Source organism: Cupressus sempervirens, chromosome 2 (genome assembly GCF_028749045.1).
Source record: "Cupressus sempervirens isolate cs-2001-9-10 chromosome 2, ASM2874904v1, whole genome shotgun sequence".
Lineage (NCBI taxonomy): Eukaryota > Viridiplantae > Streptophyta > Pinopsida > Cupressales > Cupressaceae > Cupressus > Cupressus sempervirens.
The window spans coordinates 683,663,538-683,685,492 of NC_143119.1; the positions used below are offsets into that span (position 1 = coordinate 683,663,538).

The window sequence follows — 21,955 nt, forward strand, 5'->3', positions numbered from 1 at the left end:
GAGTTTTATGTCATGGAATATTAGAACCTAATATTTTGCACAAGATATCAAACAATTTAAGAATTGTTTGATCTATATTCATTTTCCAAAAATGTAATAAAATAGTTATCAACATGATTGTCATTTAATAATTAAGTTTAAGAATTGAAAAAAAGAGTATTAGACCAAATCTTGAAAAATAAAATTAACTAAAAGACATCTAAATCCTAACAAGAAACACATAAGACTTTTAGGAAAAAAGTCCTTCATGGATAGACATTTTAAGAATAACTTGTTTAAAATAAAAGAATTCCTATAACAACAAAAGGAATGCACACAAGTGAACAAAAGGTTGATTTTTAATAATGCTCACAAGACAAAGCAATCTCTCCTATTTGTTTCATTTGGCTTGACCTTTACCAAGAAGCAACAACTTGTGCAATCCTTCACGAATACATGGGTACTCAAGCTAAGAATGAAAATATAAAAGAAAGAATTTAAACGTTATTTGTAAAATCAAGAATAGATAATTATGACATTTCAAATTTTATTCAATGCATATTTTTCTATTATGAATCTTAACCAAGAAACTTGTTGAATTATGAAGTCTTGCATCTTCAAATAATTCATTCAGATTGCCCTCTTTCAAATTATACTCAAACCAAATGCATATATAATTATATGCTATACACTCTATAATAAAATGTCATTCAATTTTAACCGTTGTCATTTGAAAATATAAAATCTTGAAATAATAGTAACATGAGCTACCTACTGAATTTGACTCAGTGTATTACAAATTGAATTTCAATATATCACAATGTGCTCATTCATGGCCATGGCCAATGGACCACTTTATATATATCTTACTCAGTGCATACACAGTAGCTTAAAGCACGCGTTCAAACCCGTGGTATAGTGATTGTATTAAAATGTCAAAGGGCTTTCTATTCTATTCTTATCGTGCTATAGCACAGCAGGAGGTGATGATTGGCTATATTTACTTTTTACACAATAGGCTGAGAGATTATACTTGGCCAGCAGATATTTGTTTCCTTCAAGTGGATGATATAATCAGCATGTCTAGCTTTTCAAATGGCTTTCTTGCATTTTATTTTTCCTATAAAGCCTTGCGTGCTTCCCCTACTTTCCATCAGAGAAACATATGTAGTAATGGAGTTGAAAACAGTGTGCTGTACAGGATGGATGATAATGTTGTTCATCTTACCCAGAGTCTTATGCTGTGATCGCTGTCTTCACAAATCAAAAGTAGCCTATTACTCTTCCTCCGAGGCTATCAATAGTAAGTATAAAATTCATATAAACCCTTTAATTCTTTTTCTTTGCAGAGTAGTTTATTCTCAGATTTGAGTAATAATTGTATTGTTAAATACAGTGGGAGCATGTGGGTACGAGTCCTTTGCAGAAACTGTAAACAATGGTGATGTTGCTGCAGCGAGCTCCAAAATATATAGGGAAGGCGTTGGATGTGGTGGTTGTTTTCAGGTATGGCTGGTTTTAAACAATAAATACTCTAAGAAACAACAAATTAAGTTTAGGGGAAAAAGTTAGGTTAGTTTTGACAATATTTGATATAGGAATCAATTGTTAGTATGTGTTGTTTAAACTGTTTTATTAGATATGAAATCTTCTTATACAGCACACGCAGACTGATAAACAAATTAAGATTGAAAGAGTTAGTCAACTTTGGCTAACATTTTGTAAGTAGGAATCAGCTGTCACCATGTATTGTTTAATCATTAGATTAGATACTGGCATAAATAAAACACATTAAAGAACATATTAAGCTTGAAAAAATTTACATACTTCAAAAAAATTAAGTTTGAAAATTTTAAATATTTATCACTTTTAACTAAGAATCTGTGTTAATAGGGACAGGCTAATCTCAGGCTAATCTTCATTCAAAATGTACTAAAGACAAAACAAAGTCAAACTATTTTTTTTCACATTCAGCAAAATGTGATGATTTTTTTTAAAAAAATTTGCTGTTGTTTTCGAGTACAAACTATGCAGATCATAAAGATTAAACCCTGAAATTTTCAGAAAAATCTATGATGTTTTCAATTTTTTGAAAATTGATTAACTGTACAGTTTAAATGGAGGATAGTCGAGTAAATATATATTGTTTATACTGTTCAATTAGATATTGGCTGCCCTTAACCAATCGGTCAAAATATCTTTTTGCTTAAATGCTTAATCTGTTATCATGTGCAGATCAGATGCACTGACCCTGAGATCTGCAGCAAATCGGGGATAAAAGTTGTGGTTTCAGATTTCACACAGAACAATCAGACGGATTTTGTGCTGCCCTCTCGCACTTTCTCAAAGATGGCGCAGCCCACAAAATCTTCTAAGCTTGTGAAGATGGGTAATGTGGATGTGGAGTACAAAAGGTAAGTAAATCGCATTCATTTGAATTTTCACCATTTGGGCACGAAGAAAAGAGTGTTCCAACTTTAACTCCAATATTGTTTGGATAGAAACCTGTTCCAATTCAATATAAAATTGAAAGATCTTTTGACAGTAATCTTTTAGATGAGTATGAGATATTTTCTAGAATATGTAAAATTGTAATACTGTTATCAAGATACAATCATATAGTTTTTTAGTCAAATTTATGGATCTATATTTCATGAGTAGCAGATTATAAGAACTCATCTTTTATGAGATTGAATAGAACACTTAGCACACATTGCATCAAATGATACTCAAGAGACTAAGCACTAAGATTTCCTGAGGTCACCCATTCTAGTATTACTCAAGATGAACTCAACTACTTGGTTTTAAGGTTAAGCCCACTTTACTTGCTTGCAAATAGAATTCTAATCAAAATGGGTTTAATCTTGATGGAAACTTTGAGGTTAAGCACACTCAAGCTGGATTATAAGTACTGGAATGAATGACCTCCCAGAAGTCCCCGTACTTCACCTCTGTGTGATCATCACCTAGATGTAATGTTCATTTTTATGAAAAATTAGCTCTTATAAACTACTATTCATTAAACATAGATCAATAAATTTAACTTAAAAACTATACCATTAAATTTTAATAACAAATATCACACCCACCATTTTATTTCATATTTCCTTTGTAGAATACCATGTAAATTCTTTTATTTCATATTTTCTTGACAGAATACCATGCCAGTACCCAGGGCAGAACATGACGGTGAAAGTAGACAAGAGTAGTAGTTATCCATACTATCTTGCCGTGCAATTTCTTTACCAGGGAGGACAGACAGATATCGTTCTTGTGGATGTTGCCCAGGTTAGAGAAATGCATAAAGTAATGCATATACTTAATTAGTTTTGCAGTATTTTAAACTTAATTAAGTTAGAATCTTATGAGAGGGTAGTAAAACAGTCAAAGTTAATTTTATTTTTCAAGCTTAATTTCTTCCTTAGTGTGTGATGTTTTAAGAGAAGAGGGGTAAAAATTTATTAAGACAGAAAGAAATACAACAAGGAGAGCTCAATAAGGAGCTCGATCCTGAGCAACAAGATCATCAAATTCTTGTATCATCTCAAAGGACAGTTGCCTCCTATTCCTAATATTCCAACCCGGATCATGACTAGAAGCCCATTTGGCTAAACAATCAGCAGCTCTGTTCCATTCACGAAAAATATATGTGAACCTAATGAACTGAAAAGAGGTAGAGAAGAGAATAATCTGTTTAAAGGTGGTCAATGATGAGATGTATTTGCAAAGTGCAGGTAGGAAATTCGAATTGGAAATACATGACACGCAACCATGGGGCGGTGTGGAGTGTGCAGCAGCCTCCAATTGGGCCTCTTTCTTTCCGTCTAGTTGTTACCAGTGGATATGATGGTTATTGGGTGTGGGCCAAGGGAGCTGTTCTGCCGGCTAAGTGGAGTGTGGGCTCTGTTTATGATAGCGGAGTTCAGATCAGTGCCATCAAACAAGAGGGTTGTTCTCCTTCATGCACACATGAGGAGGATTGCTCCCCCTGTGCCACCCAAGATTGGGACCAGTTTGAATAGTTGCATGCCAGTTGCATACAAGAACACAAGGTTTTAATTAATATTAGACAATCTCTTGTAACTGATATTGTGCTTCACTAAACCAAATTATATATACTTATTCTAGTAGTTTATGGTGTTAGAGTATTTCTTGTTGGGGGTTTTTTGACAAAGTGAAAGAAATAATTTCTTTAGGATTAATCTAGTAATAGTGATTTAGTATAAATTAGTTTAAATTAATAATAGATATAGAAGATTTAAATAATGAAATGTTAAAGAATTGAATGTGGAAGAAGTTAGTATTTAATTTTCATAATTAAAATCATATGATATTTTAGAATAGATTTAATGTTAAATTTGGAAATATTTTCAACAACGTGATAGGTCTCTAGTTGTAGATATCAATATGGAGAGATTTTCCATTTTTTGGGTATCTCTTTCGCCTTCCAAGTCTCTGTTGTGGATCTTCAGAATGTTGTAGTTGCCAAGATTTTGAAAACATTAGATTATTGGCTCACCAAGCCTCTTTCTTGGCTGGTGAATTCCAAATTTGTTCTAAGGTTCTAGCTGCTACCCATGTCTATTATTCCTCCTGTTGGGCTCCCTCTAAGGCCTCTTATTTGAAGCTAGAGAAGCTCCTTAGGGATTTCCTCTAGGCTTTGAGATTCTATCACCGTGGTTTCCATAGTCACCTTGGAGTATAACATTGCCCTCCCAAGGACTCTGGTAGCCTTGACCTTATTTCCACTTAGAAGCAAGGTATTGCCCTATGTGCCAAATGGGTCATTAGTTCTCTCAATAGAGATGAAGCCTGGAAAATTCTTCTCAGGCATAGCATTTTTTTATGGATTCTCAGTCAATAGACTTGCTTGGAAGTGGATTGGTCTTCAAACCCTTCTCATCATGACTAAATAGGTGCAAATCTAGGACACTTTTGTTGTTAAAAGCATCTGGAGAGCCTGAGAATCCATAATGTCATGTCTTCGTTGGGGTGGTGATGGTTTCAGGGATGGGTTATCTATGAACTAGCATAATATTTGATGGTCTCCCCTTTTTGTAGTGCAAGGAGTTCCACTTGCTAAAGTGCAAGGTTCCAGTAAGGTGCATTTTTTTAAACATGGCATCAAAAAGCCTAAAGATCTCTTTTTCAAAGTTACCATGAGCCTTAGAACAGAAGAAGGCATGCAGGTCTAGTTTCATGTAACCTATCTAGATCATCAGACTTTTGTCCTACTGGTCTCTTCTTTGCCTCCTCATATGCTTCACAAGCTAGACATTCAACCAATCAAGTCATGGTGGAAGGACTGAAAGTCATTTCCATGTACTCATCTTGTTCATTACAAGCCAAAGATGAGATACCTTTGGCTACTGCCACACTAGCCTATGGTTGATACTCTCACCCAATGGTGGCACCTATCATCTTTGTAGAAGAACTAGAGATACTAGTTTATAACTATTTGAAATGTCATCGCTGTATTGAAGATTGTACACTTTTCTTGGTGTGTTTTGTTCCAGGCATTGCCTCTGAGTCCTTGACTATAGCACTTGGGAACTCCTAACCCTTGTTGTCTCTTTTGTGGGCGACCTGAGTCTCCTACATATTTTTTGGTTTTGTTGCACAATCTAGCACTATTGGCTTTAGATTCATGATTTCTTCAAGCCTTTCAAACTAGAGCCATTTTCTTGGCATATGATATTGCTAGGGAATTCTCCTAGAATTTCTTTCAAGTATATCTAGATTTGGCATGCTTTCAAGATGGAGATTATTTTCACTCTCTGGAAGGATGGGAATGATATTATTTTCACTCACATATTTCTAGATATAAATGTTTCTATGTATACTAAAGCATGTATATGTAACAATGTAATGATGTAGATTCAAGTACATGCTAATAAGGTGAAATACTTATAGGAGCTGCTCAACCACTAGGGAAATGCCCCTTGCATAGTGGCTAGAATGTCACCAGGTTCTGGCTTTACTAACCATACTCTATCCTGTGGCCATTGTCGAGGTCATAGTTCTTCCATTCTCTGCTCCTAGAAATTGTAGTCGTATGCTCCTAGTGGTGGCAATGATGACTATCATTTTTGCTCAGCTTCTCCACCACAACATAGCTCTGGTTGATCCTTGGGTCTTTCTCCTATTGTTAGTGGTTGGCCAACTCATGGTGGTGGTTCTACGTAGCCTAATGACACTTCTTCCAAATGCCCCTTTCCGTGCTTGGCTCTAACCATTTTGCCTACTAGGAATGATGAGGAAAAAGATAATGTTGATGGGTGGTCTTTACCCGACCATCCTATCAACCCTGCTAATATATGGGGTTTTGATGATCACCAGGATCCTCCTTGGGTTTCTTAATCTATTTTTTTAATGAATAGTTTATAGTTTATCCAACCTTGCTACCATGTTTACTCTCACGGGGTGATCTCATATCCCCAAACCCATTTTTTGTGACAATGTAACATTTATATTTAATTAATAGAGAATGGACTATTCATCAAAAAAATTGGAAATATTGTCTTTTCTTGTTAATGAGCTATTTGAAAGCCTATGTTGGATCTACATTAGAGAACAACTTCAATAGTTTAAGAAGAATTTTTCCTTGCAAAATTTTGATTTATTTTTGAAATCATTGTAGATCAATTGCTAACTTTTTTTCTACAAATTCTCTTAGTATAATATGTGACCTCCTTATCTTCTTTATTTGAAAGTTGTCAAAAATAATCCTAAAAAATGGAACAATAATTTAAAAATATTAGGAAAACAACTCTAGGTGACCAAATAAAAATGGTTCACTAGTGCTTTCCCTCTAGATTGAGTTATGTATGACCTCTCATTTATTCCTTGTTGGCTCTTTGATGATTAGAGCAACTATGTTGAATCTCTTTTAATGCTAATATATGACACTAAGCAAAACACACAACTAGCTAGCATAGAGTACAAGGGTAAAGAGAATAGTTGGCCAAATTAGAGTTTTGAATTCAAATTAGGATGTAATAAGTTTACGATTGTTCCTATAATCACCCAAAAATGGTTATCTAAACCATTATCCCCCTTCTCAGCATTTTTTGATAAATTATTAAATCATTTGCCTAGATCAAATCTTTAAAAAATCAATTTATATGATTTTATCCTATAGTTTGACCACTATATCCTAAAATTTATATTTGATTAAAAGGCTCATGCCCACCCTTTAACTAAATAAAAAGACCCCTTTCACCACTTATCCTAAGTTGCACGCATGAAGAATTTTTCCCAATTTAGAAATAAAAGAAAAGACTTTTTTTTTCACATGGAAATGCAAAATTCAACTCTGTCTTATTGATGGAAATGATCTTCTTACACATGGATCATGCAAAAGTCAACCCTCCACCCTTGATTAGATCTTCTTGCCTAATGTTCTCCACCATCTGTACTTCTTTAAAATGGAGAGCTCTCTTCTCATATAGCATCCATCATCCTTGCATTACAGTTATGTTGTAGGTTTTTCTATGGGTACTCTTGTAGCTTGGGTAGAATCTTGAGGCTTGACATCCATTCTTGCATAGCATTCTAGCTTAGTTTCATATAGAATTAGCATAGTTTCTCTTAATGCATTAGTATAAGCACTTAGATAATTAGAGGAATTGTAACATTTCATATTGCTAGTTTAACTTGCATTATTTGCATTTCATATTAGTTTAGCTGCAGCTTGCATATAACTTTCATGGTAGTTCTTGGACACTAGCATCTTTGCTCTTGTCTTTGAACCTCTCATTTCATAGTGTACTTGGAAGGGGCCACATCTCTCAGGCTTAGTTGAGAGCCCTCTTGTTCATATTTTGCATTCCTTTGCACTTTGTGACTAGGGAGCTCTAGGTCACCATTTGGGACTCTCAATCCATGAGATCTCTCAAATAGAAGGACTTAGAGAAGTGCAAATTTTGATGTGGATAATTTTGGCACCCACTATGGGGCATAACAACTCTATTTTGCTTCTCTCTGCACATTTTTATCACTTCTACACTTTATGTTTTGACTTGTTTTTATTTTTTTGTTGACAAAGTTATCATGTGATACTTTTCCATTATTGTATGATATTGTGATACTTTACCAATTAAAAGTATCACAAGTAGTGCGAGATTTTGGAAGTTAAGATTTCTATCATCCTCCTTAATACAGAATATTGCACGGGTCTAGAATATTGCTCGGTGAACTATCACACAATATTTGTGTAGTGAAAAGCAGCACCTGGTTCAAGGAAGAGGATTGTTTCAAATTTTTATTAGCATTTGGAGTCCTTGCAATATCACTTTTTGGGTTTTTTGCATTATTCATTGTCTGACTAGTGACTTGCAAGTTTGTTATAGACATTTTCTAACCCTTTCTTGTTAAACTAACTCATTGGTTTTTGTAGGGTTTCCTAGGTTGCTTGCATGATTGTTATTAAAAGAATGCATGTCAAAGACAAATTGTTAGAAGGGGCTTCTAAACATTTTTCAGGCCTGCCCAAGAAAAGGAAAAATAAGCAAACCAAGTGTGTTTTCTTTTATTTCATTTTCATGTGCGGCATATACTAATTTATTTATTTTCTTAGGCACATAAAACTTGTGAATATGTCCCTTTGGATGTGGGAGAGTATGCTCTTCACCCTTGTGGTGAATCAAAAATCTTGACCCTTCATTGAATCTCGAAAGTGAGTGGCATATTCCACTTTTTGGTGGTCTTAATTATCTTTCTTGGCATGTTTGGGGGAAGCACTTGGAATAGGAGAGTATGCTCTTCACCTTTTGGGTGAATCAAAAATCATGACCTCTTGGTGTGGACCCATTTTGTTTCTATCTCCTAGAAAGATATTACCTTTAGAGGGCATGCTATTGGTTGAAAGATACCAATAGGAATGACCCAAAGCAGGAACAAGCACAACCCAACTAAATTGACACACTATAATCACAAACCCCTTGACAAAGTCCAAAGTCTTGGGGGGCATAGTAATTGTCTTTGTTTAATAGAAGTACTTGTGGGATTGGGACCTAATGGAAAATACTAAGCAATAATGCTTAAGGTACTCTTGTTGCTATGAGGTCTATTGCCTACCATAAGCTAGGGTGTTCTATCTATAAGTACAAGAGGAATGTTGTGAACAAGACCCTTTTTAGACACCTTGGGATTAGAAGCTACCCTCATTATCCGCTTAACATCTTGGTGCAAGGATCGATCCTAGTGGACTACCTAGATGACCCCAAGACTTTTACACTCACCATTTGTGTCCCTTTGGTGGTGCCAATGACACCTCCATGAAAAATCCAACATCTATTTTGAGAAGCCATTTTGTGTGAGGTGAGGGGGTATCAAGTGTGGACCAAGTTGTTGAGTAATGAGTTGTGATCTCAAGTAGTTTTGATCTCAACATGAATCCATCTCTCATGCTTCACCCCTGTGAGCATCACCTAGATCCAATGAGTGCTAAGTGTTTCATTTATTCTCATGAGAGATGGATTCATGTTGAATCACTACTCATGAAATATGGGTCATCGAGTTTGACTCAAAAATCACACAGTTAAATCCTGATATTCACATCACAATTTGACTAGCTGTGGAAATCATCTCCTACTTATCAATTGATGAGCTTAAGGGGCTTTCTAATGAATGGTTCATAAGGCACAACACTTGGTGAAGGTTTTGCAAATGGGGTTGCAAGCTTTGGGTTTAACTGTGGAGGAAACTCCGTAGTTAAGCGCGCTCAGGCTGGAGTAGTACTGGGATGGGTGACCTCCCGGGAAGTCCCGGTGCTTCACCCCTGTGAGCATCACCTAGATCCAATGAGTGCTAAGTGTTTCATTTATTCTCATGAGAGATGGATTCATGTTGAATCACTACTCATGAAATATGGGTCATCGAGTTTGACTCAAAAATCACACAGTTAAATCCTGATATTCACATCACAATTTGACTAGCTGTGGAAATCATCTCCTACTTATCAATTGATGAGCTTAAGGGGCTTTCTAATGAATGGTTCATAAGGCACAACACTTGGTGAAGGTTTTGCAAATGGGGTTGCAAGCTTTGGGTTTAACTGTGGAGGAAACTCCGTAGTTAAGCGCGCTCAGGCTGGAGTAGTACTGGGATGGGTGACCTCCCGGGAAGTCCCGGTGCTTCACCCCTGTGAGCATCACCTAGATCCAATGAGTGCTAAGTGTTTCATTTATTCTCATGAGAGATGGATTCATGTTGAATCACTACTCATGAAATATGGGTCATCGAGTTTGACTCAAAAATCACACAGTTAAATCCTGATATTCACATCACAATTTGACTAGCTGTGGAAATCATCTCCTACTTATCAATGACATAATTTGTTAAACAAGTATCGACTGTTGTATTGTGAAATATTGCCTGGTTCTTGCTTCTTTTAGAATTGAGTCTAGATTGCATTTTAGTTTTTTTAAGGGTGTTTTTTCCTAGTCCTACCATAGTCTAATCCTAAATCTTCATGTCTAGTATGGCCTAAAGATGAAAAGATGGGTTTAGTTTTTCGTAATAAAAACTTAACATCTCATTTGTTCACTTGTCAAAAACTCAGTTACCTCATTTTCTTGGGTACTTTCTATTGAGCTTGTTGCTCAATTCTCAATTGGAATCATTAAGTGTTGTAAAATTTTGAGCACTTTCGACAAGCCACTTACTCCATTCTATATTCTGAAAAGTGATCATTGTGAGGCTCTGTTTTGTCTCGTTATGCTAGAGAATTATCCTTACATGTTAGTTGTGACCAGGCTCCAAGTTGGTCAAAAAAGTCATCCCTCCTTTATCTTTGCATAATTGACTACTCCAATTAGATTTCATTGCAAGAAAACCTATGAGGAAGAACATGTCCTTGTTATGTAGGAAGATGATAACATTACAACTTTGCATAATCTACTATAACACTTTGACACCCATAGGGTTGTAGGCAATGTTTCACTCACCATGAATCTTAAAGAGAGGAATCATTTCCTAGAGTACCTTTTTGGACAAAAAAGAAGAACAAGATTGGTTAGATAGAGAAATACTAGAAGAGGTTACATGTATAGCTTCTAGAGAGATGTCTTATCACCACATCGAGACTAGAACTCATGCACATGACTTCAAGAATAGACATGCTCATGCTAGCTACATGAATGCCTTCATGAACAATCCATCTTGTGGAAACAATGGAATTGACATGCCACCGAGGTCTCCAAGAATACACGTTGGGGGATTTCCATCACCACCTAGATCCTCACAATCAAACCATGAGACTGAGGTGGATAATGAAGTTAATATTGACAACCTCATAAGATTTCAACAAGATGAACTCCTTCAAAAACTCATGCTAAAAGCCTTAGAGAAAATTGGGAACCAATACTTCCAATGCATGACCTCTAGGGGATGGAAACTTCCTCATGACTATGACATTCAAAGGATCATTAATTGGACTGGTATATATGCAATACATCTTATCATATCCAAGTGTGTCACAATCCACAAGGAAATAGATATCTTGTTCATAATCATCAACTAGGTTCTTGGGGCTGTTTTATTGAGTGCAATGATGAGTGATGTTTCCACCACTTCATCTACCAAGTAGCAAGTCCCACTCTTCATAGCAATAGGGCAGACCAAGTCTCAACTAGGTGTTGTGAATATTCCTACTATTATTGTTGTTTCTTATGTAATTGATACTATTCCTTCTTCTAGTGTTTCAAAAATAAGTGCAATGACATTTGAGATTAAACCTCAACCGAGCATAGAGGATTTGATCAAAGGAAAAAAAATAATCCCTTTTACTATTCAAAAAGAAAAGCCTGGTAAAGATGGAGAAGCCTCCAATGATGAGATTGATCTAGAGGAAGACATAGTCATACTAGATTGTGATCTCTCCAATCTAACTCCTGATTAGATGGACACTCTAGGAGAGCTTTGGAAGAAAAGGGCAAGATAGCAAAAGATGAGAGCTAAAAATAAGAAGAGAAATCAAGTGCTTGAAGGTATTAAGGGTATATTTGTTGATACACTAAGAATAAAGGTTGCTAATAAAGGTTGGTGAGAAGCAACCTATATTGGATCAACTTGTTGACATTGTGCACAAGTTTAATGAAGAATTGAGTGGACAATAAAAATGTCTATAGAGGGTAGAAAGGAAATTTGAAAGCAAAGTTTTGGAGAAAGTGGCACACAAAATTACCATTGATGAAGTGGAATTGTCCACTATTCTTGTAAATTTTGATAATTATGTTAATTATGAATATGGTTCATCATTTGTAAAGTTAAGTGACACTACCAATTTTAAAAAGGAAATAAAGGAGTTGTCAAAAATTAATGCTGATCTAAAGGAAAGTGCACACTAGTTTTCACTTGATCTAGCACTAACTCTGCACATTCTATGAAGGTCAGGTATATGATAGACTTGTAGGCAAAATTATTGGGGGAAGAAGCCAGAATAAGGGCTATACTAGCAGATATTCAGAATATGATAATTCCCAACATGGATGTAATGAAAAAACATATTGTGCATAGAAAAACATTAATCCATGACAACTTTTCAATTGTTTATCACATGATTGCATGCTTCCAAAGTTTTGAAGAGAATTGGGACAAAACCATGTCCACAATTTTGAAGGTACATAGAGATTTCCTTTCACATTTTGGTGTTACTTTGTAAATATGCATTTTTTGGCATTGGTGTCAAAATCAAGGGGGGAGTAGTTATTATCATAATATATAGTGCATATGTATATATGGAAGGGCATCCAAAGGGAAATACAAAAAAGGGGAAATGCAATTATGTACAAAAAAGCTAGAAAAACAATTTTGAAAATTCAAAAATAGAGTCAGTGTTTACCAATTTGTCAATTTAGTAGTCAAAAATGAGTTGCAAACCCAAGCATATTGATAGGGTGAGTTTTGACTTATATTTTGAGTATTTAGTATTTTGGTATGAAGAGATTGTTGACCTGATGGTCAAAACATTTGTCAGTTACTGACTAAACACTTAATTAGTTTGATTGGGTACCTTTCTACCAAGATTCATAGTGTAAACCAAGTATGATGTTGTACAAACCAAGCTAACATTGTCTACTAAGTTAGTCATGTTAACCAAGAAGAAGGAGGGTACTATTGACCAAGTTGTAGTGTCAACCGAGCCCTTGAGTATCTACCAAATTCTCCAGTGTCTGCTAAGTCACCCAATGCTAACTGAGTTTGTGCCTACTCGTAAGTGATCAATGTGGACTGAGTGCTAGTGTCAACTAGGAGCTAGAGTTTTTCAAGTTGAAAGTATTTCTATATGTCAAAATATCACTCAAGTGGTCTTTAGAACCCAAGTTATAGCAGTAAGCTAACTTAGTGAAGATTGTTTGAATTTGGTGTCATAGCTAACTCTAGAAGGTAATTAATTGGATTGGTATATATATGTAATACATCTTATCATATCCAAGTGTGATTGTGTAACAAGTAAGAAACATAATGAATGTGAATTAGAAGACAAAGGCTAGAAGTAGTACAAGGAAAATTAGAGTCTCATCCATCACATTAAGGTGATCATTTTACATCAAAGGAATCTCATACAACAAACAAAGCTATAGAATAGAGATCAACTATTGGTTCATCCTAACAGGTGCATTAGTCAGATCCTTTAACAAGGTGGACTTAATAGTCTTATGTTAAATTTCCTAACTCAGTGCATACTTCATTCTATTGTATAAATCCTTTCACAAGGTGGACCTAATAGGCCTTATTGCTCCTAATAGAGTAGATCACTAGAAGTGATCATTGTAAGCCTAAATAGGAAAACTTTATACTATAGTCATAAAGATTGTGGGTATCACCCCCACCCTAGTTTTACTTTCTATTTCAAAGGTTTCTAGGTTACCAAATATTGTGTCAAGTGTTATGAATGTTTTATTATTTTCAGTTTTTCATGCATGCAATTAGATCAAAATAGCTTATGAAGGATTAATTGGTGAATAGAAGTTAAATTTTTATTGGTTCCTAATTCACTCTCCCCCTCTTAGTCACCTGGGCCTACTTACATTTCCAATAGATTAAAGACCAATGAGTACACCTATGTCTTCAAGACATAAGTTATCTAAGACTAATGATTCTATTGATGTAAACCAAACCCTATATAGATCCATGATAGAAAAATTGTAATATGTTGTTCACAATAGACCAGATACTGCATTAGCAGTTGGGATTGTTGCAAGATGCTAAAGAGAATCACATGATGGTTGTAAAAAGGATAATGAGATATCTAAAAGGTATAGAAGAATATGGATTATAATATAATAGAAGTGATAGATTTGAACTAAAAGTTTTCATTGACTGAGATTGGGCAGGAAATATTGATGACATGAAAAACACTAGTGGAGGTGCATTCTTTCTATGAAAGAGATTGGTGTCATGGACAAGAAAGAAATAAAATTGTATTTCCCAATCAATAGATGAAGCTGAGTATGTGGTAGTTGCAATGAACTATTCAAATATAATGTGGATTAAGAAATTGTTGTAAGGTATGAAAGAAGAGATTACAGATCCAATAGTTATCTATTGTGATAACACAAGTGCTATTAACATTTCAAAGAATCCAATGATCCACACTAAGAAAAAGAATATTTATATCAAGTATCACTACTTGAGAGAACTAGTTCAAGACAAAGAAGGAAAGCTAGAATATGTGAATACAAAGGAGCAAATTGCTGACATATTCACAAAACCACTACCCAAAGATGCTCATGAATACCGTAGAGGTAAATTAAGGGTCATTTCCCTAACTAAGGCTACTTAAGAAGCCAAGGTGCATTGCATCACATCTACTATACAACATATTTTACACAATGGTGCAATAAAACTCTACTTTGGGGCATGCTTAAGGTAGAATACTTCAATACAACATACAAAGATCAATCATTGTTAGATGACAAGTATCAACCAGACATGCAAAATATACATAATTTAGATGTCTAAAGAATTTGAAGCCAAGACAACTACATGTCTTTCATATTATTTTCAAAGAGGGAGAGATTACTAAAAGAAGAAAATACTAAGAAGTCTCAAGATTATTGAGAACAGAAAGATAAACCTCAGAGGGAAAGAATCATGAAAGAAAGCAAACTGATAGTTTGAATGGATGAGAATCATAATCAAACTAAGGATAGTAATCACTCATGGAAGTGAAACCTTCCAGATTGGGTGGTAACTAAGTTATTATGAGTACTTTGGATATTTGAAATGTTGTTATCAATGCCAAAGAGGGAGATTTTTGGAAACTTGCAATTGGAACAATTGTTGTTTTGTCATTGATGTCAAATCTATGGATGAGACATATTTATACCTAATCTAAATGTCATATCTATTTGATTGATGAAGGGGATTTGATAATTGATGAAGGCTATGAAAAGGAAGTTGCAATGGATATTTGAATAGATAGACTTTGATAAAGAAAAGTAAATTTTTATGTCAAGAAAGCTAAGCCAAGAAAGAAAAAGAGTAAATTACTAAGGAGTGTCAAGTAATGCTAGTGTAAACCAACCTATAGTTAGTGCTAAGAAAATCCAATTTTGACCAAGCATTAGCATTGATTGAGAATTTAGTTGATGTTGAGCTAGAAAGCTTAAATAGTGACCGAGTATTTCAGTGTTAATCGAGTGTCAGACTTCAATGATTTTTGAGTGATAGTAAAAGATCAAATTCAAAGGAATTGTAAGATCAATTCATCTTAGTTGATTTCTTGGGAGATGTAAAATGAATGAGCTAGATCATTAAATTCAAGATGGTGATTAGGTAAAGACCTAATAGAAGGATTCAAAAGAAGTTTCTATAGGATGATCAAGAAGTTGTACATATACATTGAATCAAGTTGAAGTTGATCATAAACCCTAAGATCTACGGTGGATGTAGAAAATGCTAAAGCACAAATTGCTTATTTGAAGAGATACTGAACCAAAATTTTGGTGCCATGTCTAGTCAATCCTAGCCGAGCCCAGCTAATGTGTATGAGCGAGTTCATATACTAAGTAAGGTTTATCAAAAGAACATAAGAGTGTGAATGTGAAGCTAAAGGAGAAAACTTGTAGATGTGGTGTTTTTATTGATAAGTTATTTTTAGAAGAATGCTTAAGTGTTAATGAGAAGAGTAGATTGATTTCTTGAATGGTATCTAAGAAGATCAAGATCAGATATGATAATGAAAGACTTGTTAGTGAATTAGTATAAGGACTAAACAGAGATCTAAACTAGAAATTTAAGTGAGTTGTAATCACATAGATCAAAACCTACTATTTTATTTCCTATCATTGTAAAAATTTTGTATTCAAATCCTTTTAACAAAGGTTGGCCTACTAGTCATTGGAAGACTTAATAGTCTGTATAAATCCTTTAACAAGGTGACATTATAAATGGAATGATCAAAGTCCTCATACAAGGCCACTCCTAATAGGGTGGTTAAATCCTCTAATCAAATCACATCTAACAGTGTGTATTGTAAACCTTTAATAGGGTTGGCTCCTAATAAAGCACACTTTGAAAGACTAAAAAAGAGTGACATATTGCGAGTGGTTTTTCCCAAATTAGGTTTCCACATAAAATCCTAGTATCAACTATGATGAATATCTTATTAATGTTTTATGTTTGATGATTTTTTTCAATATGCAATGCAAGTTAAGTTTATGATAATTTTATAGCAAAGATAGATCAGCACCAAGTTAAGCAGGATAAACTGAACATTTTTGTGTTTAATGTTTAATAGTTCAAGTGGTACATATAAACCTCAAGTAACTGATTCATCAACACCCCACCCCCCACCATTACTAACAAATGATTTTCATCAAACTTTCTAGATGTTCTTCATTGTTTACCTCACACAAATTTCTTATCACGTTTTCTTTGATTTTCTTATCTTCTTCTTTCACTCTCATCTTCCTATTCACAAGCATTTCATACAAATCTTTAGGAATTTAACTCCTTGTATGTTATTGAACTTCTTATTTTTTAGGATCATATGCCTTATTACTACACTTTCTAACTCAAATTTCTCAAAAAAATTGTATGAATCATAATACTTGTTCAATTGCAAAAAATTGACATCATCAATGATTGCGCAATTCAGTTTCTCAACTTTAGGATTCCATATATTTCTTCCCTTTCTCACTCTCTATGCTTTACTCTTTAATTTATCTTCTTGTCTTGTGGCCTCAGGGATATCAATATGTTCTCTCATTTTCTTTTCTCCTTCATAAAACTTTAAGACTTTTTGTCTCTTACCATGTCTGGTTGCAATTTTTTTCATTCTTTTCTATCTAGGAGCCTCTTTTGGTTCTTTTTTTTATCTCTTCTAACTTTGCAACATTTATCTTCACCTCTACTATGTTGACTTCTTATTCTCTTATCTAAATAGGTGGATTAGCTAGTGTGACATGTGGTTGCAATGGTGCAACAACTGCATATGGGATGGTGGATGCTTTAGCTACTAGTTTAGTTGTTGTAACTCCTTTGGCTAATGATGGAGTTGATGGTGAGGGTCTTGTTGCTTCTAATGTTGGAACAAACATAATTCATTCCTGACCAATCTATTTCATACTTAAAATAGTTTATTTTACCGGTGAAACCTCATGGGAAGTCATCTATGCTATCTCCATAACCTTCCTCAAAGTGTTGTCAACTTTCTTCTTAACTAACTTCTCAAGTTTCACTTGATATGCCATGTGCCTATTCTCTTCATATGTGACAAATGTGTTGAATTCTTCATCTAGATTAGACTTAAGGATTTTGTTCTCACATCCTTTAATTTCATCTTTAGTAGTCTCACATCTAAAGGGATCAATGTATTCCATCTTGGGTTCAACTGCCTTGATGTTGAAGCATATGTGAAATCGACGTCAACCATAAAACATATATTTTTCTTGTACTTTCTCACTACAGATAGTGGAACTCCAAATCTATGTCTCTAGAATATCCTAACAATCAGGTTAGCACTGCTCTCACACTTATCAATTGGATGTCTTTTTTACAATTCAATAGTTTTCCCTATTGTGCATTTTCATAGTTCGTTAACTTAAAAATTGGGATGAATGGGAATCTTCTTAATAGGTCAAAAAATGTATAGGTAATTAGGGATTGGAACCTACATTGACTATTTCTTACTTTCCTGATTCTTTCTAAGTTTTTTACTAACAACACTATTAATATCTCAAACAAATTAACTTTTATTTTCTCAAGACAAAGTTTGTATGTTGCATGGACAAATTCTACTACCATGTTATCCTCTCTAGAATTAGAACAAACCTTTGTGGCCATAATTATACTCATAAACCTTACATCACTCTATTTGATCTTACTCAAAACTATTCCTCTTCCATTATACTCAGATTTGGTATTCCCAAGTATAGTCTTCTTTACATTTTTCTCATTCAGCGGGATAATGCTTTCATTACTTAAACTAGTGACCTCATGAATAAGGTTAGCTAATAACTCAACTACATTGTCACTCATCCAAAAAAATTCATCATGAATTTTACTTAATATGATCTTAGTCCATTCCTCTTTGTCAAATTCATGTTGGAATAGGTATCTAACTAAGTCATACTTCCCTAGGTGCTCATAACTTACCTTAAATGACATGTATTGATTATAAATGTAGACACCTAAAAATCCTTTAAAAAATAAAGTATTTTTATTTTTTGAAAAAATCCTTGATGACATCATCATTTATTAATTAATTAATTAATTTTTATGCCATTAAATCCCTTTATCTTAATTTAAAATATTTAATTAAGGAATCCCTCCCAAAAATGTTTAAATCTTATTTAAACATTATTTTCTTATTTATTAATTATTTAATTAATAAATTGACCAAAAATCCTAAAATAAATAAAAAATTTATTTTTTGCCCAAAACTTGGCCAATTTCCTTATGACCAATAACCTCTTCCAAAATCTTCTAATCCTTCTTTAATTTCGATTAAAGGCTAATCTCATCCTTTCCTACCCCTAATCCCAACTCAAAATATTTAATTAAGATTAAATATTAATCCTCATGTTTATTTAAAAAGTTTTAATAAATATCTCCTCAACCCAAACCCTTGAAATAAATAAAACTTTATTTATTTCCTAAAAATCTAATTTATCCTCATCCTAAGAAGTTCTAGACTCTTCTAGAAAGTCTTCATCCTCATCCTAGGAAATTCTAGACTGTTCTAGAAAGTCTTTATCCTCATCCAAAGTCTAGACTCTTCTAGAAGACGTCTTTAAACCTAATCCTAATCCCCTCCTAACCTTGTCACATTCTCTAAACATGGGTTAAAACTTACTAACCCAAGCCAAAGTTAACAAATATCTCCTCCTTCACCCACCCTCATTAAATGTCATCCACTTGCCTATCCCTAAGCTAATCCTAAACCATCCTAATCCATCCTCTAATCATTTTCACAAGCCTAAACAAGCTTAAAACCTTCCTAATCAAGTCCAAGTTGAAATTTCTCTCATCACCCTCAAAATATCTCAACCATAAAACTTTATGAAGTCCACTAGGTCATAAATGACTCTTACAAGCCCTTTTATTGCTCTTACAAGTCATTATGAGGGTTTTTATGAAGATTTTATCCCTTGAGCCTCCTTTGTTGACTCATCCTTCCCCTTTCCTCCATCCTCTCACCCTGTGACATGTGTCACTCCCTGATTGGTTGTAAGGAAGCACAATCCATGTGCTCTCCTCTCATGCAATCTAAGCCCTCCATGAGCTTTTTCTCATCCTTGCATCCTAGCTCTCAATCCCTCAAGCCCTTTGCCTATTTAAGGAATCCTCTCCCAAGCCATTTTAACACAATCCATGAAGTAAAGTCATAATGCCATTTTGAGAAGCCATTTTACATCAAAACCATACACTCACACCCAAATTCCAACTCCATTTGAAGCCCTTTTTGAAGCATAAGCTTGAGCATACATCTTATCTATTTAGACAAAGCTACTCAACAAGAGAGCTTCTCATTGAGAGAGCCCATTAATGGCTCATATTCTCAATTGAGAGCTCATCTTAGTCTATCTTGAATTTTATGAATTTTTTTTAGTTTGTAGAAACTTTATTTAAATTTGGTTTCTATTAGCATACTAACATTGCTCATATACATTTTGGCACGCCCGGTGGGACCCCGCATGGGTCATCTTCATTAGCTTTTTTAGTCAAGTTTTGTATGTCATTTGCTGATTTTGGCTAATTTTTCTTATTTTTGTGATTGGTAGGATTGTATAAATTGATTTTGTAGGTCCACATGAGCATGAAGAAGACAAAGGAACTCATAGTATATCTCATAGTGTTTGCAGATTTTTCAAGCTTATAGGTGGACAAAGAACTTGGAATTCTTCTTCCTCTTCTTGTCTATATTCTTCTTATTCCATCTACTTCTTCTTCTTCTTCTTGTGGGAGATCTTGGCCATTTTTTTTTAAGGAAGCAAAATCATACACACTTCTTTTTAGTGCTTAAAATGAACCCCCAAATCATACTTAAATCCATTAAAAAATTAAAAATTTGCAAAAAAAAAAAAATCTTTTAACAAGTGAAACTAAACCAATCTAATCATTTGCATCCTTGCAACATGAAGGTTTTAGATGCATTCATGAAAAGTTAGGAACACTTTATTTTTGGGAATTTAAAAAGAACTTCAAGTTTCTATTTCAAAAGGTTCAAAATCAACACTAAGTGCACACTAAAGTTCTTTAAAAAAATCTCATGAAAACTAAGAGTCCTAAATGGTTGACAAAAAATTTCCTAAAAACTTTGTTATTTGTTCCAAACAAATGTCTTGTTACAAAATCTTGAATGTTTCTTAGGTTTTTCATGCATCAAAACAATCTAGGAATATCATTTTTGGGCTTAAAATATGCAAAGTAGAACACAAAATCTTGAATGAAAACCAAAGTCCAAAGAGTCGTTTTCACTTTTGACTCCAAAACAATCTTGAATGATCTAAGGTTAAAACAAAGCACTTCAAAGTTCCTAAAACAACACACAAAATCTCAATCTTGAATGCTCAAAGGAAAAAACTTGAATGTTTAATCACTTGTCTTTGAATGCATGTTGCTAAAATCACTCTTGAGTGCCATGGATTAAAATCAAGTTTTTTTTTTTTTTTTTTTTTTTTTTTTTTTTTTTTTTTTTTATAAAATTTTATGAATGCATGATTAAAACAACAAATCCAATCTTGAATGCCATAGATCAAATAATTATCTTTTGGGGCATAAAAAGAATCCACATTTTTGAAATCTTCTAAGTTATAAAAACTAATAAAGACGCTTTGAGTAAGTTTGTAGTTGGACTCACCCTCTTTAATCACCCATCAATTTAACCATTGGTTGCAATCTCAGTGCCATCTATGGGGATGGGTCCACCTAAGAGGGTGTTAAGTGCTCCACGCAAATCAAACTCCACTCACTTGGGTTTTTAGTAGTTTTTCTAAGTTAGAAAATTCCTTGAATGCGCATTAATCTCGCTCACACTTAATTTGGGCATAAAAATTGGACAAATCTTGACGTGGAGGGCCTCCGGGCGCGCACTTGAAATCAAATATCACACACCTTTGTTTTGGGCTTAAAATAAACTCACACTCAATCTTGAATGCCTTAAAGAAAAATCAATCGATACTTGACGTGGAGGGCCTCCGGGCGCATGGGTTTACCTTCTTGTTGACCCTAACTCTTCTTCTTGTTCGCATTCTTCGATCAATTTTATTTTTGTCGACGCTTCAAAGTTGGAATAAACATTGTATCTTAAACATGAGTGCTTGCAAATTTTAGATCAGAAAACTTAAGCGTCAGTTGGTAAAAGAACAAGCGTATTTTTTAGCCCAAGATCATCCAAGTCTTCTCTCCCCTTGTCGTCTTTCGAAGCCATCTTGGGTGCATAAGATTAGGATCCAAAATCTTGTCTTAGCTTTTTAGGAGGCCTACTTGGGGATTTCATCACCCCTTGGGACGACCTCAACTC

General features: G+C 34.3%; 1 protein-coding gene across 1 annotated transcript; it reads left to right on the top strand.

The window, feature by feature from the left end:
• The first annotated feature begins 1,131 nt into the window (after positions 1-1,131).
• LOC149575213 (expansin-like A2) lies at positions 1,132-4,122 on the top strand. Its single transcript, XM_089812187.1, has 5 exons — positions 1,132-1,282; positions 1,376-1,485; positions 2,215-2,393; positions 3,135-3,267; positions 3,714-4,122. Exons 1-5 carry the CDS (start codon positions 1,153-1,155, stop codon positions 3,999-4,001), a joined length of 840 nt encoding a protein of 279 aa, XP_089668313.1. The 5' UTR covers positions 1,132-1,152; the 3' UTR covers positions 4,002-4,122.
• Positions 4,123-21,955: the final 17,833 nt, after the last annotated feature.

Bases quoted from the DNA above. Each gene is read 5' to 3' on its own strand.
- LOC149575213 (XM_089812187.1), top strand. From the start codon at position 1,153: ATGGAGTTGAAAACAGTGTGCTGTACAGGATGGATGATAATGTTGTTC. The intron at 1,283-1,375 runs GTAAGTATAAAA...TGTTAAATACAG, and splicing joins TTCCTCCGAGGCTATCAATA to TGGGAGCATGTGGGTACGAG. The intron at 1,486-2,214 runs GTATGGCTGGTT...TATCATGTGCAG, and splicing joins GATGTGGTGGTTGTTTTCAG to ATCAGATGCACTGACCCTGA.